Source organism: Nipponia nippon, unplaced genomic scaffold, assembly GCF_047370975.1.
Source record: "Nipponia nippon isolate SJK-2023a ecotype South Korea unplaced genomic scaffold, ASM4737097v1 scaffold_1, whole genome shotgun sequence".
NCBI classification, from domain to species: Eukaryota; Metazoa; Chordata; class Aves; order Pelecaniformes; family Threskiornithidae; genus Nipponia; species Nipponia nippon.
Window position 1 is genome coordinate 63,028,990 of NW_028262290.1, and position 18,458 is coordinate 63,047,447.

The 18,458-nt window shown below is 44.0% G+C and overlaps 1 protein-coding gene across 1 annotated transcript; it reads right to left on the reverse strand.

Annotated features, from left to right (window-relative positions):
- Positions 1-1,319: 1,319 nt before the first annotated feature.
- CBLN2 (cerebellin 2 precursor) lies at positions 1,320-6,227 on the reverse strand. Its single transcript, XM_009471339.2, has 3 exons — positions 5,865-6,227; positions 3,600-3,719; positions 1,320-3,326 (listed from the first exon to the last, which is right to left on the reverse strand). Exons 1-3 carry the CDS (start codon positions 6,225-6,227, stop codon positions 3,129-3,131), a joined length of 681 nt encoding a protein of 226 aa, XP_009469614.2. The 3' UTR covers positions 1,320-3,128.
- Between the last annotated feature and the right edge of the window lie 12,231 nt (positions 6,228-18,458).

The following is an 18,458-nucleotide window of genomic DNA, read 5'->3' on the forward strand; positions in this document are numbered from 1 at the left end:
GCACAGCAGCTTATGAGAAAGCTTGAAAGTTGTGTTATTACTCCCACAGGAACCAGAGCCGTTATTGTGCCATTGACCTGCTTCACTACTGTATGTGTTTTACACTTATTAACTCTCATGGTGCCCCTCAACATTAAATTTACACCAACTCTGAATGTTACCCAATCTATTTATTTATATAAATTACTTTAGATAAGCCTACTCTTAATCTGCTGTGAAGGTCCTTTAAGTCGTCTCACATAATATTTCTTGTTGCATTCTACAGTGCTGCTGTTGTACATTTTCCCTCTCTTAACATAAAATATATGATGATATCCACACCTTGTATGTATATTGAAATGTCTTTTGTTTCAAATGACAAGTAGATTGCACCTTCTCAAACTCTCATACAAAATTAAGTAAAAGGAGAAAGGGAAAAAATATTGCAAACAATATTAAAAAAAAAAAGCACCGTGATTGTAATTAGCGCACAATAAGAATTTACTGCCCATTTTCTGTTTAATTTAACTGTTTATGTAACAGTCCTAACTCTATAGCTTAGCAGGAAGGACACACGAGTAGAAGTGGGAGAGAGGCAGTGTATTAGAAACCTTCTTTAAATTCAGAAGGAGATTGGTTATCACATACACATATTTAGCTTTATAAAATAAGCATAGTCAAAATTACTGAACTTGAATCCATGAAGTGGGATATTCAGATTCTGCAGCTTCAGTGGCTTAAGAAAATTCCAAGAATATGTCCAAGGAAAACCTTGTCATTGGCCTCATTTTGCTTAGGAGAGAACCAGAACTAAGATGTCATTGCCTTATTCAAGCCAGATGAACTGAGATAAATGGGACAACTGAAAGTGATTATGGGAAGCAGAATTTCAAAATAAGACTGAGGAAACATAATAGAAATTGAAAGCTTGGGACCTTGAACCCACGTCAGTGTCTATTTTCTTGAGAGACATGATCAAGTTTTAAACACAAAAATTTAGATTTAAAAGTAGTTTTACAATATCTACCATTAAGACAACTGGTTTTGTAACTATTTTTGTATTTTAATAGAAAAAGGTTGCTGCTGACTGAGGTTTTATTTTATGTATTTAAACATAGCCCTGTGATATTCTGCAACTAGAAACATTGCAGTCATGCCAATGCACAAGGGGGGACTAGAAAATGAAACCCATTAAAAAACAAACCCGAAATCCATTCATTTAGAAACCAGCAAAGTGAAACACCAAAGCAAACAAACAGCATCAATGGTGAAAATACACAAAAATATTAAATATTAAATTGGATTATGTTTTAGTCATCTGAGGTATCATAAGCAAAACGGATAAGGGTTTTTTTTTAAGAATATATGACTTTAATTGACTTTGTCCCTTTAATGATAAATTCACAATGAAAATGACATGTCCACCATAATTTTGAAATACAACATAGCTACCACCGATTTGCTGCAAATGCCTTTGCATTATATTTGTTTGTGGCAGAGGAGTAAATTTGACAAAAATAAGTTCTTATACACATCCACCCTTGTGGGATTAATAGCAAGATGAAATCTTTCAAATTAAATAAATGAAAATAAAAATCATACAAAATAATATAAACATTCATCCTGGATCTCCTTAAGCAAGATTTTCCTCAGCACACTGTCTAATACACCAACCTTCATAAAAAAAGTGAAGAAACAAGACCTGTTTATTGAGAATGAGGCAAAAGGATGCAATTGACGTTGGCCTGATATTTTACCTCTTGTTGATTGGGGTAATAACTTTTCCTAACCTCCAATATCGATGTCAGTCCAGCCCCAGAACTCTGAAGCCATTTGTACTGGGAAGAGCACACACAGCTAATAAATGCATGGAACCCGTGCAACTTCTGGTGCATTTGCTGATCCTCTGAGGCCCCTCTCCCAAAGGCTGTCAAAGATGCTAGTGGCAACTCCTCTGATACTTGCCGCGGACAGGTCAAGTGGAGATGTTTTTTTTTAATTTGGAAGAGGAAGAGTTTGCTCTGACATCTCTCCGTGCTCCCACAATGTGTACTCAAGCATTAGTGGACAAATACATCAAATAAATATCAGATAAAAGCACCCAAAATACGCTCAGTAATGCAAAGAAAGAATATATTTTAGGGTATGGTCAGAGAAGATATTCAAAGCCTCCATTGTTGCTTCTAGAAATGTCAGGACAATTCAGAAATGTCAGTTCCTTTACCGGTTTCCAGATTGTAACTGAAGGATCATGTAGCTCTCTCGCTCTTTCTCTCTCTTTCTCTCTCTTTCTCTCTCTCTAAATAGGTCTATAAAGATCAGCTGGAAAGTGCAGACAGAATTGTTCACTGGTTAGCTTTACTTAGAGCTACAGGGTATATATGTGCTTTGTTTTGTCTTATTGATCAATCTAGCTTACATTTTTAGCACACACAAACAAAAGTCAGGAAAAAGAAAATGTCGATGAAAACCACGAACAACACAAAACAAATAAGGTTCCAATCGTGCAAATTTTGCTTCACTGGATAAAGCACTTCTTGACACAGTAATGTCCAGAATCCCCCTCCCCCAGAAAAATACAGGACTGAGACTGAAGCCATTCTTTTTTTTTTCCTTTTTTTTCTTTTTTTTCTTTTTTTTTTTCTTTTTTCCTTAAGGCTATACAAGACAAAGAAAGAAAGCATGGAAAGAACACCTCATTGGGCTGAACACTTCATTCTTCTGGCTCTGGAGCGAGCCTTTGACAAAGCGATTTTGTGGTCCGAGTTATTTGTCTCATTGGGACAACAACAAGAGAAAGAAAAAGAGGAAAAAATGAAAGAAAGGGGGGAAAAAAAAAAGAATAAGAAAGTCAATGATCCCAACAATAAAATCCAAAATTGACTTTACAATCACAGGTACAAATTGCTCAGGTCGATAATTTCATTTCTCCTAAAGATCACTGTCGTCTAAAACTAATTAGAGGCGCAGGTTCCCGAGGAATTGTCAATATTCAAAGCAAATGTTGGAGTTTAGAAGGTTATCATTCTTCTATCGTGACAGTCTGACGGGGTGACTGGAAATATTGTCATGTGCTGCCAAGTTCAGGGTGTCGGTAACGATTTAATCCTTGCTCCGGCTCATGGATCTGTCTCCTACTTGGACTTTTTTTATAGTGGAAAGACTAAGAAGCCGGAAAAGGTTGAATATTTCCACCCTCCCATGAGGTTACCCCTTTCCAGTTTGAGATGCACTTTGTCTTCTCTTTCCATGTGGAGCAAGACCCCATTGCTGGCTGCTTCTCTGGTGACGTCCTGATCCCCTGCAAAAGCTGAAATCACTGGGTAGCCGTTTTGCATTAAACTTACCTAAAAAGTGCAAAGAGAGAGAATCTGAGTTTTCTCAATATTCTCAATGGCTTTTTTGCCCTGTGCACATTACTAAACTTTTGTGCAGGTTAGAAACGAGGTTGAATTAAGCTAAGGCAGTGTGTGATTTCTGTCATGCATACAGACCTCTTTAACTAAAATAACCTACAGTTTTGTTCTTCACTTGCTGGTTTTGTAAATGCACCTTAAGTGTCTAGAAATGAGTATCTGAAAAAAAAGGAAAGACAACATCTGCTTTAGATCACAACCCACCTGGATAGTTTGTCTGTTATAGACCTTGACCACGTGGAAACTGAAACTATATATCCCTTTTCTTGGTGCTACAAATATACTGGAAGCAAGATCAAAATGGTTGCCAATATTAACTAACACCTGGAAAGTAAACAAACAAAACAAAACAAAACAAAAAAGAGAGAGAGAGAGAAAGAGAGAAAGAGAGAAATCAGGCCCCATCTTAGAAAAGTGCCAGTGAAAATCTGACATGAGCTCCATGACCGATATGAAGCCTAGTCGAAATGGCATTTGCAGCACAATTAAAAGTGCACTGCAGGGGAAAGGAGCCAAGTCACAGAGGCATTTAAAAAGCATCACAGTTCATAAAACGATTTAGTTATGCAAAAATGATCTCCAAAGCCTGTTAGATGAAGTGCAAATGTCCACACTGCACTGTCGATAAAGCAAAGGTGGCAGAAGCGTGGAGGGGAGGGGAAAGGAAGGAAAGGAGGGATGGGAAAGAACGCAGAAAAAAAAAAATAACCAAAACTCATCAACTCATAATGCAAATGTCGGGTTTTTTTAGCTAGCACTACTGAAATCAGACCTATCCTCGAGTTTAACAGGGTATAGAACTAAAATCGTACTCAGAGAGGGGCAAAGGAGGAGGATGTTCAGCAACAGCAACATCTGCCAGCTCATGCCTCCCTGTCCCTCTGGAGGGCTGTGCCGCCTGGCCCGCACCCTCCTCAGGCAGCTGGGGTGGGCCTGCTCCTCCTCCCCGACAGCAGTCTTTATTTGTCATATATTTCAACGTCTTTTGAAACAAAGGAAAAAGAGAAAGAGTTGAGCCCTCCGGCAAATTTGCAAAGCCTCATTCAGAAGCGGCGGCCGCATCCTGCCCCCACAGAGGCTGGCGGTGCGGAGCCCGCCGATTTGAGTGGGATCCGGCTCCGGCTTCTCCACTCACTCCCTTTCCAGACTCCAGCGACGGGCAGCCTGATTTGGCCCAAAAGGCAGGGGTATCGAGGGGAGAAAAACCCACGGGCCGGTGGCGATCCCGTGAGGCGAGCAGGTGAGCCCGAGCCGGCTGCTCTGCCGTGCCCGCCCCCGGGACGCCCCGGCCACACTCAGCTTTACGGGCTACAACCTCTGTTTCAATGAAGAAAAAGTGAGAGCAGGAGGAAACAAAAACAAACCCCTCAAAATCCCGAGCCTTTCCTCCCAAATAGCCAAACCCTATTGTTTCCAAGAAAGGAAAAAAATGAATCCGTTATTGTGGGAGCACGGAGGGAGGAACGCTTTCAAACTCCTGAGAACTGAGCATTGCGGGGAAAGTGTCTAAAATACACTATACATGAAGCAAGCTCTTTTTTTTCCCCCTCTACTGATCTGACTTTGTGAGATCTTGTACGCGAGGAATAGCTGTGCAAACTCGTTAGGAGGGACAGGTAGACAGATGAATGACAGGAGGACAGACAGATGAAAAAAAAAAGCAGGAAAAACAGTTTGCATGTGCTAATTTTTGCTGATTCTGCAATACTACTTCAGGAGTCAGAGGCGGTAGAAAAAAAGTAAATTTCATCGCAAAAATCAAGCGGAAGGATGGGGCATGGGCTCCGGGAGGCAAGCAGTGTGGCGGGGAAGGGGCAGGACGACGAGGCCGGGCTGTCCGCTTCTCTGCCCGGCGTATGCCGTGCAGGATAACACCGCTCCCTTATAACCCACCGGGGACATCGTTCGCCTCGTTTGATACCGCAGGAAACACCCTCTTGTTCCTCAGCCCTCCCTCCCCCTGAGAGATGCTGTAACATTGCCAAATGCGCTTGGAACAGGCAGATCCGGCGACTCCCCATCGGTAAATCTCTGTCCTCCCCTTGCCCTGAAAAATCAGCATTTCCGAAGGAGCACCGAAGGGGGGATGCGCACCCTTCCCCGCGGGTCGTCCCTGACTGCCCCGGACAATCCTCGGCTGCAAGGCGTCCCCGCAAGCGTCCGAAGCACAAACTCACAGGTTAAAGCCCTCTTCGTAGTAGTGATGGGACAAGAAGTGAGGGTCCCCCCTTCACACCCCACCACCACCCCGGGAAAGCCCGGCAGCCACGTAGAAGAACTTCCCAAACTCTTTCCGGGGAGTTGAGCTGTAAAATTGCTATTGAGCGGGTGGGTCAGGATTAAAAGACGGAAGGGGAGTAAGAAGGAAAATAAGCGTGGGGCGAGGGGCGGGGATGCCCGCGCAGGGAGGCGAGGGGTCGGCTGGCGCGGAGGTGGGGGGCAGCGAAGGCAAAGCAGGCGGCGGCTGACCTGGTCGAAGTAGATGGTCATGGTGCGGTTGCTCATCTCGGAGGGCTCGTGGTTGGTGCTGCGGGTGGCCGAGAAGGCCACCTTGGCGCTGCCCGAGCGCACCGAGATCCCCAGGGAAGAGGTGATGGCGCCGTCGGCCGAGGGGCTGGAGTCGCACACCACCAGGCACTTCCCCTCCAGGACGATGGGCTCCGTGTCGTTCTGCGCCCGCACCGGGCACCCGGCGGGCAGCAGCAGCAGCAGCAGCGGCAGCGCCGCCGCCAGGCAGCAGCAGCAACCGCCCGCCGGCTCCGGCAGCGCCCCCCGCCGCCGCCGCCCCATGCCCAGCGCCGGACCGCCGCCGCTCCGGCTCGCCGCCGCCATGCGGGCGGCCGCGGGGAGGCGGAGGGGGCTGCGCGCCTGCTGCCGCCGCGGCGCCCGGCGGCCAGCGCTCTGCGGGACGGCGGCTGGGCAGCGGCGGCTGGGGCCGCGCCTTCCTCCCCTTCTCCTCCTCCGCCTCCTCCTCCTCCGCCTCCTCCTCCTCCTCCTCCGCGCGGGGTGAAGGAGCCTCCTCAGAGGGCGGGCGGCGCGCAGCAGCCTGGCAAGGGCAAAGGCGGCGGTGAAGCAGAGAAGCGGGCAGGCAGGAGCCGGGCACCACGCCGCCCGGCAGCACCCCTCCGCCGCCGGTTCCCCCCTCCCCGCCCCGGGCGCCCCAGCCGGCACAACAGGTCCGGGAGAGACCTCGCTGCCCGGCGTCTCCTCTCTTTCCCGTCCCCCAGCAGCGGGGTGTCCCGCAGCCCCAGCTGTACTTTGTGGCGGGAGGGGGGCAGCGCGGCAGATGTCGTCCGTGAACCCACGGTGGAGCAACCCGTGGGTGCCTCGGACAGTCCCTTTCCACCCCCAGAGCCGACGGGGGCTCCAAAACCCGGCGACTTCCCACGGCCCCACTTTTTACGTCTGCAAGACGGGTTTATGTCGGTCTCCCAGCGCCCCAGCCACCCTGCAAGGAGATTTTATTATTGTTGTTGTTAATGCCCCTTCTCCCCCTCGCTGGAGCTGCTCCGCTATCCCTAGGGTCGGCGGGGGGCCGGGGCGCCCTGGAGCCCGCGCCCCCGCCGTGGCGCTGCCCGGGCCGGGCTCTGGGAGCCGCCGCCGCCCTCCTCCCCGCCCGGGGGCTGCTGCGCTGGGGCACCGGCTTGTACTTCCCAATGCTTTGTCCCCCAGACCACGCTACCCCCGCTGCCGCCGATTCTGGCGGCTCCGTAAACTCTTGGGAAGGAAGCGGCCGGCTCAGGCGTCCGCCGGCTCCCACCCCGGCATGCACACACATCGCAGGAGGCAAAACCTCACCCGGCGTCTCCCTCGGAAGTTGCATCTCAGTTTTCCCAGCTCACCAGAACGCACTGAGATCTCGCTGCTGGGAAATCCCCCTGCACTTCCCCCGAGGCATCTCTCCCGCTGCCCTAACCCCGCATCTTGTTATTGCTATCATTTAAAATCGTATTTTGCAAAAGGAACAGGCGGCGGGGAGGGGAACGGCCTTTTTACCTGGGAGGTCCATGACGGGAGAGGAGGGCTGGCTAGGTAGCTCGTCCGTGAACTTGCATTGCTTAGAGAAAATGAGCCGAGATTGCGCTGGCAGAAAGAAAAGGAAACAGGAGTCGCCTCTTTCTCTCCCGCCCATTGCCAATAATCCCCCCCCGCCCCAGCCGCTACCACCACCACTCCACTTCCTCCCCCCTCCCCTCTTCACGCACACACACACACACACACACACACTCTCGCACCCGGCAGGGATTCAGCCGCCGGGAGTGGAGAGGAGCGGAGCGCGGCCCCGGCTCTCCCCCGCGCCCCCGCCCCCTAGCCCCTGCCCCGGCCAGGCACCCCGCGCCCTGGACCCGCACCCCGGCCCCGCACCCCGGCACACCGCCGGCAGCCACGACGGGGCGCGGGGTTCCCACCGGAACGGCCTCTCCGGGCGCCCCACCGCCGCAGGGTGTCACTGGCGGCAGGGAAAAGCCGTACCCCCTCGCCCCCCCTTATTTCTACTTAAACCCGTCGGGCTCAGTCGCCCCTGCACAAACATGCCACCCAAACGTTAGCCACCGCTGCGGCCCACGCAGCATCACTAACTGGAAGCTATTTGGAATTCATAGACTTTAATAATGATGATGATAAAAAAAGTCATAATCATTAAAAAGGACACGTTGTTTGGGGCACTTCAGGCAGTAAGGCCGCGTCCCCGTGCCCGCACTCCCGCATCCCGGCGCCCAGCGCTCGGCGGCGGCTCCTCCTTCAGTAAACCGTTTCTTCCCCGGCCCGGGACCCGCTCCCCGACCAGCCCCTGCTCCTCGGCCCGCTCTCGGCCCGGGATCCGCTCCCAGACCCGCACGCGCTCCCGCACCGGGATCCGCTCTCCGGCCAGCGCCCGGCCCCTCCCACGGCTCCGCACCAAGAGCAGGAGCAGGGCGCCACCTGGCGGCGGCGCGGGGCGGCGCGCCCTCGGCGGGGCGGGCCGGGCTGAGCCGCGGTGCCGCCGGGGGCTGGGAGGGAGAGAGGGAGGGAGCGAGGGTCTCACCCCGGCAAGGGCTGGAGGGAAAATCCCAAAGGGCAGAGCGTTAGGGCAAGGAACTGAGTGGCCGCCCCCTCTCGCCGACTGCAGGGCTCGGGCGCGCTGCGCTCGCGGGTCCCTCCTGTCTTACGCCGCGGTAATGAAGATGTATGTCACAGTCAAGGTTATCATCAGATGTTACCGGCTGCAAATGTTTCGTGTGTCTCAGCTCGTGTGGCTGCTGCTGAGAGGTTAGCAGCAATACAAGGGAGGGTAAGGCAAAGCTCTGGCAGTGAAGTTTTGTGAAAAAGCATTGCATTTCAATGCATTTCAGTTCGTTGCAAATTGGTTTTCTGGTTTCATACGGTGTTTTCCTAGAGATCCTGATATTCAGACTTCAGCATCTGAAAGGAACATGTCAGAAAACTGCCTATAAATCTAAAGGGTAGCTCTTGATACGGAAAGAAATTTGCAGGTGTATCTCAATAGTAAAATTACAATCTCGTCTATAAATGAGCACTCCTCTGTTTCAATCTTCTGCTTTAAGCACAAGTAAGGAACCCCTGCGGGTGTCTGCCTGATGATCTGCACCAAGAAATTAATCATGCCCTGAAATTGCAGCTAAGCAGTGTGCAGGGAATTCCTAACCTATAGCTCCTTATTTCAAACGAGAATTTTATACTAAGCCTGAAACACTTGTGTTTAATGGTCTTTTCCTGAGTTCAAGCATGAAGAGATGAGAGTAGACAGCTGAAAAGTGTAGTGCATTAAAAGTATCAGAAATCAGCAGGAACAAGTCTGTGGCTGTAAGGCAGCACCTATTCTGCAAGACAGTGAAAAGGACAACAGAAATTCCTCCAGAAGACATCAACACTCAATCTTGCATGGGTCTGGTACACTGGGGAGCTGCTATTATTCCTCTTTAGATCAGACTACTCATTGATTATGACTCTGTTGTATAAACAAGGTAGGAAAACAGAGCCAAAAGATTTGTTCCTTGTTTTATATGACTTACAACATTAGGCCCGGTGGTGAGGGAGTGATGGCACGTCATCACTTCTGCCTGCTACTTTCAAGAAAGGTGAACATAAGAACTAAAGGGAACTGAAAAGCCTTTAAATCCAATGTGCATCCTCAGAAAAACAGATGAAATCTTGCCTCTCTTTTAATACAAGGAATGAATCCCACATGTACAGAAACTCCCTTCTCCTTAGACAGCTAACTAGCAGAAGAACTATCAGTACAAATCAGTACAGCATGAATAGAAAGGGGGAATAACAAAATAAGAATATTTATTTCTAATAAAATACCTAATTATATGACATTTACAGTGTTTATTAGAAAATAGTTCCATGCATTACTTCTAATTAAATACTGTCCTTAATGGGATAAACCTGCAACCTTCATGGGGTTATATAGCTGGTGGAATTATTTCTGCATCTTTCTTTTTTTTTGTGAGTGGCAAGGTTGAAAATACAGATTTTGAAATTATTAACGTAGGTAAGTTATGGAGTGACTTCAGAAAGTGTAGCTTCTAAAGTAAATAAGCAGATAAGGTATTTGCAGTCCTCTTTCTTGTGGTCAAAGAGTTAGTTGTAGTTGGAAAAGAATAGTGTGCAATCAAGCTCATGCCATTTTTCATCACTTTGCCAAGACTGTTAGGAATACAAACATTTCTACCAGGGACATGTTGAACTTGATGGTGTGGGAGTTCTACAAGAAATGAAACCACTCATTTCTTTGGAGCCTTCCATAAGCTAGTCTTTACCTTGAACTCATTTAAGCCAGCATCTTCAAGGGGAAAAGCTTTTTGTCTCATCTACTAAATCAAGTTATCAACAGAAAGGTATTTTTATCAGCAGCTCCCAAGTGTTTCCCATACATTATTTACATTAATGCCTAACAAAATGGGACACTTCTTTCCAAAAGAAAATACTTATACATATATATATGTATATATATATATATATATATATATAAAAATATCTGTTCCTGAAATTATTTCACAAATATTTGCATGTATTATCTGGATGTTACATATATGAATATAGAGAAAGATAAATGTTCATTTGATGTGAAACATACTTTTGCCTACCCTTAATATTAGGACAAGTTTGTGACAGGGGCACAAAAACACTTACATGATCAGCCAAGGTGCAGAAGACTGAGTCCTCATTTATTAAATAGGCTACCATTTAAATTGTTAAACACAGTCTTCATGGATTATGTGGCCTTTAAAAAACAATTTTACTGTAAATCGTAAACAAATGGGATTTAATAAATCTGATTCCTTTTTCTTTACAAGCATACCTTCGAAATTTAATCTGCTGGTAGAAGAAGTGTAGTCTTCTGTACCTACACAGTGATGACCTCCATATTAACCACAAGTTGTGGTTAAATCAACTGAGGTACATCCACTCTCTGTGTGAGCAGCCTGTGTTAAATTTGACCATCAGTGTGACTAAAAGAATGCTTTGTAAATTCAAATCAGTAGTTCATTCTCTATCCTATTGTGGCACCAGGGCAGATTACCCTATAGCTACCAGCTATGGCAAAGAATATATAACTCTCTGTTGACAACGTGCACAACACTCTCAAGTATACACCACACAGAAAAAAATTACCTAATAAATTAGAGTTAATTCACAGAGACACTTAAACTTCTTTTCTAGCTCCTGAGCCTTACTGCTTCACACATCAACCAAGGCAGTTGTATTTTCTCCTGCAAAGGAAGATTCATCATGAGTGTTTCTGAGGTGTCAGTTCCCAATTGCAAAGGGTCTCCCCTCATAGGAAGGTCAAGACTATAGATGAAAGATTTTGCATGACCCACCTTTATATGGAATATCATGTCTGATATAATTTCAGAAATATTTGCCTAAGATTTTACACATTGAAAAAATGTGTAATTCCTCAAGAACGTTTTATTTGTTCTTGTAAAAATATCAGACCAACCCAAGACAGCAGTCTGTTTTGGAACATAAAGCTTTATTTTCTTCCATAAAATATCTTTAATTTTAATGATTTATTAAATAAATAGTGAAAGCATGATATAACAAAAAAGAATAAGGCATTAGAATAATTTTTTATTGCAAGAATATAATTCATCATAGAACTCTGATTTAACACTGTTTAGTATCAGATTGGATCTCTGAATGTTGTTTTTTAACATTCACAATTACTTGGACAATAATACTTTTTCTTCAGATGTGCAAATTTATTGAACCATTGTCAAAGCTTGTCTTCAATAAAATTTTTGTGTGACAATTGTTTTATTAAAATATTGTTAAATACAGTCCTGTACACCTCATAGAGATGAAATAGACATGAAATACTGCAGAACTTTGTAGTGGTACCAGAGCTCTTACATATGCTTGTGCAGTGATATTTAAATGCACTCTTCTAAGACAAGTTTGTAATGTCACTACCTTACATACTGTACCAGATACATTTGACAAATAGCCCCTGCAGTGAAATGGCTAGCACTTAGCAACATGCCACCGTACTCTGTTTAATCCCTCTCATTTCATGGAACTTCAGCTCCAGGAGGAGAGTGGATTAATAATTTTTAAGATGAAAGTTATTGTGTAGTGCCTTTTTTCTAATATCGTGTTCTGACTCTATCACCAGCCACTGTGACCAACACATTTTCAGGCCATTCAGGTTTGTTTGGGAGAATTTAGAGATGAAGATGTCATATCACTAGAAAAAATTGGTGCAGAGAGCTTGTGTTTTCTAAACATATACTAATCAGAAATGTTCAGACAATGTGCATGCTGTCACCTGTGTGGTCTGTGTGTTCAACACTTATGTCCAGTTTCCAAGGTTTGGTGCATCCTCAGAACAAACTGTTCTACAACAATGCTGGGCAGCTCTGCTATTCTCTCAATTCCTTCTTCACAAAATAACAGCTTTTAATTACATAAATGATGACAACAACCCAGCGTGCCTTCCAAAGACTGAACACTTCTTGTGTAAAAAGGCACTTGGGAGAAATGTTTATCACAACACCAGTCAGGTATGGGGCTTGGCCAGCACGAATACTTATTTCTTATGTATGTAACACTCAGTATTGCCTGTGTGCCTAAGTTTTGGGCATGCACTGTCCACTCATACAAACTCGCAACTTGCTCTTTTAAATAAGGAAAGCATATTTTTAAAATGTAACTCCTAGCTAACAGAATTAAAGGCTTCATTTATTCTCTTGCAGATGCAAAAATGTGTGGGTCGACCTAATATCCTCAGTCTGAGCCTCCCAACTGAATTCAGAGACTGAAGACTTTAAATGAAATTTCTAATCAAAAGTTGCTATAAACATAGCACGTTTGCAAGTTTATTTTCAGGACATCCCTTCAGGATCATAGCCAATATATATAAAGATCTTTGAAGTTTATATATCTTAGATATTATAGATTTTTTTAATATATATATATCTTATAATATCTTATAGATATTGCATGTCTTGTAATATATAGATAGATATTATGTAAATATTAGATACTATAGGTATATATTAGGTACATATAGATACTTTGTGTTAGTTCCATGTGAGAGTTGGGAAGAACCAGTGTTTGACTTTGAAATACAATAAACAGATGCCACAGCCTTCAACTGCATTACCTAGCTTTTCTAGTTCATTCAGCTTGATTTCAAAGCAGGCCTTCCAGTTCTAATTAGAAAACAAAGTTATACGAAATTGCATGTTTTTACTGATGCATGATAATTTGTATTAGCAGAGAAGACTCTGACATTTCTGAAAACAATCCACAGAAATAAAAATATATGGCATAGATAAAAGATTACATTATTAATGCTTTCATTTAGTTAGCTCTGAGTTTAGCATTTCAGAATACAAAATCAAGTTTGAAAAGCAATACTGTAGAAGACTGTCTCTTTAATGACATACACAGAAGGAAATCTGTAACTCTTTTGTTCATACATTTCTTTGCCTCAGTTTTTTTTGTTGTTTCATTTTTTGATTCTGCTTGAAAGAACCATACATTTTTTTTGAGAAAGCAACTGCTCTGTAAACAGGCCTCTCTACATTGTCGCAAGTTGCACACTCACAAAATAGGAAAATAAAAAGCACTACTTGCTTTGGAAATCTTATCCATTATACAGAGCTGTAACCATTCTGGTAGGGAGCAAATCCAGCTTGGTTCAGCCTTTTTAAAATTAATTTTTCTTCTGAAATAAATATATCTGATGCAACCAAGAGACTATTTACAGCTTTAGAAAATTAAAACACGTGTATTTGGTCACCTTTACAGGCTCATTCCACCTCTGCACACAACTGCTGAGAACTCTGCTGACATTTTGTTGGGAGACATGCGAGAAACAAAACAAAGGATATTACTCAACCTCTGTAGATATAGTTAATAAGACATGGCACTGGGAGAAGGAACTGGACCATAGAACAGCCAGACTAGAAAATACCAAGATAAGGGCAAAGGGAACAAAACCACTGATAAGACCAAGGAGAATCACTTGAACCAGGAGTGAACTATCCTAATTAACATAGTAAAAAACCAGCCCTCACGTAATGAAATCCCCCTACCAACAATGCCCCTTCCTCACCGGGCATGCGCAGTAAAAAGGGAGGACACTGTAACTTTAAGTGGAGACCAGGCATCACAAGAACCAATGGGAACGAAGGTGTCTAAAGCATAACTGTAAAAGTACTGATAACTGTTGCTCGGAATGTATAAACGTTAACCGTGTGTTAGCCAAGGTGTGCTAGCTTCGTAGAGTTACCACCTAGCACCCCTCTCTGCGCAGACATGAAATAAACAAATATCTCGGCTCTGTGTGTTATTCGGCTCTTTTCACATCAGGTGAAGAACCCTGTTTTGGGACAACATTTTGAGAAACCCAAAAGATTTGAGTCTAAGTTTCCCTCACTGGGTAATGAAAAAGATCTCTGGCTGTTGATGACGCAGTCGTGTATTTCTTTCAGCTTTTATTTGTGTCATGTTTTTTTCACTTTTCCTCCACCAGAGTTCGCTATTTTCACCAACAATTAAACTAATGTACCCGAATATAGGCATATGGTTGACTGTTAAGGGAGTATACATTTAGCAGGTTACTACAAGGGATGCATGAATAGTGACAGACCAAACAGACCAAAATATCACTTTTTCAGTGAAATTTGCTGTCAGCCATTTTTAAGGAAATATTGCCACTCTGGCTGTATAACTTCATTTATTCAAAATGGGGAAGACGAGAATTCCTTGTCCAAAGAACACTTCCAATCTGATCCCAGCCTACGAAAATGGTATTTCGTCTAAGATGAGTGTAAGAGAAAATCCAAAGTAGCCGGTGGCTGTTTAAATGTTTTCTAGGATTCAGGAAGATTTACATCCATCCAAGGAGTTTACATCCTTGATGTGAATTACCGATACTTCACTTCAGTCACAGCTCCATGCTGCTGTAGGTTTCAGCTCTACCGCTTATGACAAAATTTCATACCCCTTTAGCTTTCACAGGTCTGTGAAGACTTCTGTTCTTGCCTCATTAGAAATAGTTCTGAATAGCTATCTTTGTCTCGTTTGAAAACACCAGGAAACATGTAGCCAGTCCAGATCCAGTCACTGTGCATCAGTACAGCATTACATTGTTCTCTTCCAGAATCTAAAGCTTTTCTCAAAAAAAGGTTTTAGCTGTTACAACTGTAGAGATAGCCTCACAAACCATGGTGATAGATGCTATAGGAGCTCTCTGCTACTTTTAAACAATTGCGTTAGAGGTATGACCTATCCTATTCATTGTAGTGGCTGCTAAATTGGATGTTCCTGAAAACAGTTGTGACATGTCACTTCTTTCAGTCCTCATCAAAGCAGGTAGGAAAGGAGATGGAACATTACCTGTTAAACACTTGCACAATCCACTGTGAATGAAAGCTCATTTGGGCTGGATAAGGACATCTGGGAACATCAGTATTTGTCTCTCCTTACAATCAGGGACTCAAAGTCGGAGTCCAGTAAATGGTCTGAGATTCTCAAAGGAATAGCAAGGGGAAGTCACTGAGGACAAGCTAGCATATTCGATGCCAAAGGGGTGGAAAGCCAAGCCCAGGGGCTGGAGGAGTATATATATGTCACTGTGTCTGGAACAGTTATCGTCTTTACTTTTAACAGCTTAATTGGAAGAAGAATTGAAAATGAATTTTCTGTCCCGAACTGAACCTTTGGCATATATTGCTGTTTAGTCATTCCCTGTTCTCCTAGGAAGTATTGCTACAGGTGAGAGAGATGTTTTTGTAAAGTAACTTGTTCTGTTTTGGAGGATCTTTATATGTGTTTGTACCATACCTCTGGGAAACCACGTACACCTCTGATCACATCCTTTGATTTAGGCCAAACTCCCAGAGTAGCAGACCCAGGTAATCTTTCACTGTAAACGGGCTCACATGGCCTGATGTGTGCCTGTCCCAAACACTGAACACCCAACATATTTGTTGTAAACAGGTGATTTAGAATGCTTAAGGAATCACCAACAAAGGTATCAGCAAAAGCAGTTCTAATAAAAAGTGCAACTTAACAAAGTTCAATGGCAAGGTTCACTCTATTAATTACGGCATGGAAGAATCATACAAAGGAAAATTAAGTTACATCGAGTTAGGATGATTCACAGAGAGACCGAAGATGCAAACAGTAAGGGAGACCCTCCCGTTGAGTCACGAGGTTCAGAGCAGACACCCTTGCTTTCTAAACTCCTAACAGGAGCTTAGGTGCATCTAGGTCCACTTTTGGTCTCAGGCTTGGTCAACGGGGTATATCTAATGGAGGAAGACCCTCCCATTGAGTCACGAGGTTCAGAAAGGACCTCCTTTCTTTCTAAGCTCCTTCCTCAGAGAGGAGTCTAGGTGCGGCTGGATCCAGCCTTAGTCTCAGACTTGGTCAACGGTTTATGTCTAAGCAATTGTTTGTGCAAAAGTCAGATAATGTTTCATTAGCATCAATTCAGCATGCAATCAAAGTTACCAGGACAAAATCAAAGTCACCATACTACAAAGTTATGCATGATATCGGTCACTTACCAAAGATCTGTCGTCAGTAAAAGGTCTCTCTGTCTTGAGGAGCAACCTTGAGAGGCATCCCAGGAGATCACTGCCATGCAGCCACGCTGCTTAGTAGAGAGAGCTCAAAGAAGGCTGACAGGCTGTCATATTTATTGAATAAAGTGGTTGGCATGTAGTCAAATTGCATGCGATAGAAAAGGTATGCAGGAGACTCCTTTTACCCACAACTTTCTTTGTTCCTTGATAAATGAGTCTTCGAAAAGCCACTTGTTATTCAGGTGTCGATCGCATGATCGGTGTCCCAAGCTCATATACATCGATGGTCGCTGTGTCACTCTGCTCCTTTGTGGGTATTCAGAGAATGGATTGAAACTAGAGGAGTTCACGGCCCAGCTAGGGCTCATGCCTTTACCTCTTCTGGAGCCTACACCAAACTGCGGCCAGTTTGGTCAAGTGGTTGAGCGCATCTGTCACAATATTCTATTGCATGTGACTACATAGAAAAATTGAGGCATCTGAAGGCACAGATAAAGAGTTGACACATAAGCAGTCATTTGCATTACCTTGTACTTTTCCTTCCAGGGAATTGTCGAAACACTCAGTACAAGAAAACAACTGTAAAATTTCAGACACTTACATCATGGACTTCGAGGCAGACTTAGCATTTCCAATTCTAACATTGAGACCTTCACAAGAGATTTCACATCTGAAGCTTTTTCAATGCATTGCACTGTATGACACTAAATTCAATGACTTGAAATTAAAGAAAAACAATGAACCAGAGCTCTAATACATTTTTGCCAAATGCAAGAACAATATGTGTTTTTAAAATAAAATAAATTTCACATTGCAAATCATTCTTTTAAGTAACAATTACTCTTTCTATATTATATACATTATATGGTATATATGTATTAGGGAAATTAATGTACAGATAGTCTGAACTGAAAGTCTCAGGCCTACGAAGATTTAGCCTGTGTTTTACTTGAGGCATATGAACAGTCCCATTGTGCTTTGCTCTTTATGTACATAAACCTTTGTAGGCCTGCAGCTACAGCACAGGGGAAAAAAATACCAAAAGCATTGCATTTCTTTTCATGACTTTGTGCTTGTGATGCTCTTGAATCAGTATCATTATTACTTTATTATGCTTTGTCATTGTGGTGACAAAAAGGATTTCAGTGCAGCTCTGTAGAGATTGTTGTGACACAGACATGTCTTTCAGATGTCAGCTCTGTTCTGTAAAAAGGCAGAAACTGATTCTGGAGATAGGTTTTGCAATGACTGCAAAGCAGCTGGCATCTCTGTAACTGTCACTTTTCAAGACCAAGCAAAATTCTTTGATATCTTTTACAGCTCTGCTTAAACATTGGATGTGCCAATGACAGATGTGTTTAAGCTACTTACATACTTTTATCTGTATAGAACTTTCCACCAAAGTAAGGCAAAACAAAATGGCTATTTCTGCTGGATGTAAGGGAAGGGGAGGCATGACTGAGAACAGCAATGCAACCACGTTTGAGGTTATCAGCTTTCAAAGACAAGACAGAGACCTAGGTCATTTGTATAGAGATATCAGCCCTGAGCAAAACACTGAGCACATGTACTCCCTTTCCAGTGTCCTGTGGCATGGGGGCTATGACTTTCCCAAAATCATGATGTTCAGCTTCCTCACAGCTACTGCCAAACAAGGATTATATAAAAAATTTCCAAGTATGATGATAGCAGGTAGGGTTGTTCATGGAAGAGGACCAATAACAATGTATCTAAGGCAGTGTCTCTCTATACACTATGTGTACATACAGTACCAATTTTTTGTTTTTCTCTCAGTGGTTTTCTTTTTTTCTGTTTCCTAAGGACTTGATGACATTTTATAGTTTACAATATGCAGGACTTAATGAACACGGAATTTAAGGCTACATCAAAACTGTACTTTCAGGCCAGGTCTAAGCCCATGCTTGTATCAAAATCTGCTTCTCATCAACCCTGTCCATTTGCTAGTATTTAGGGACTTGGCTGCACACTAGTATTTAGCCCTAGAAAC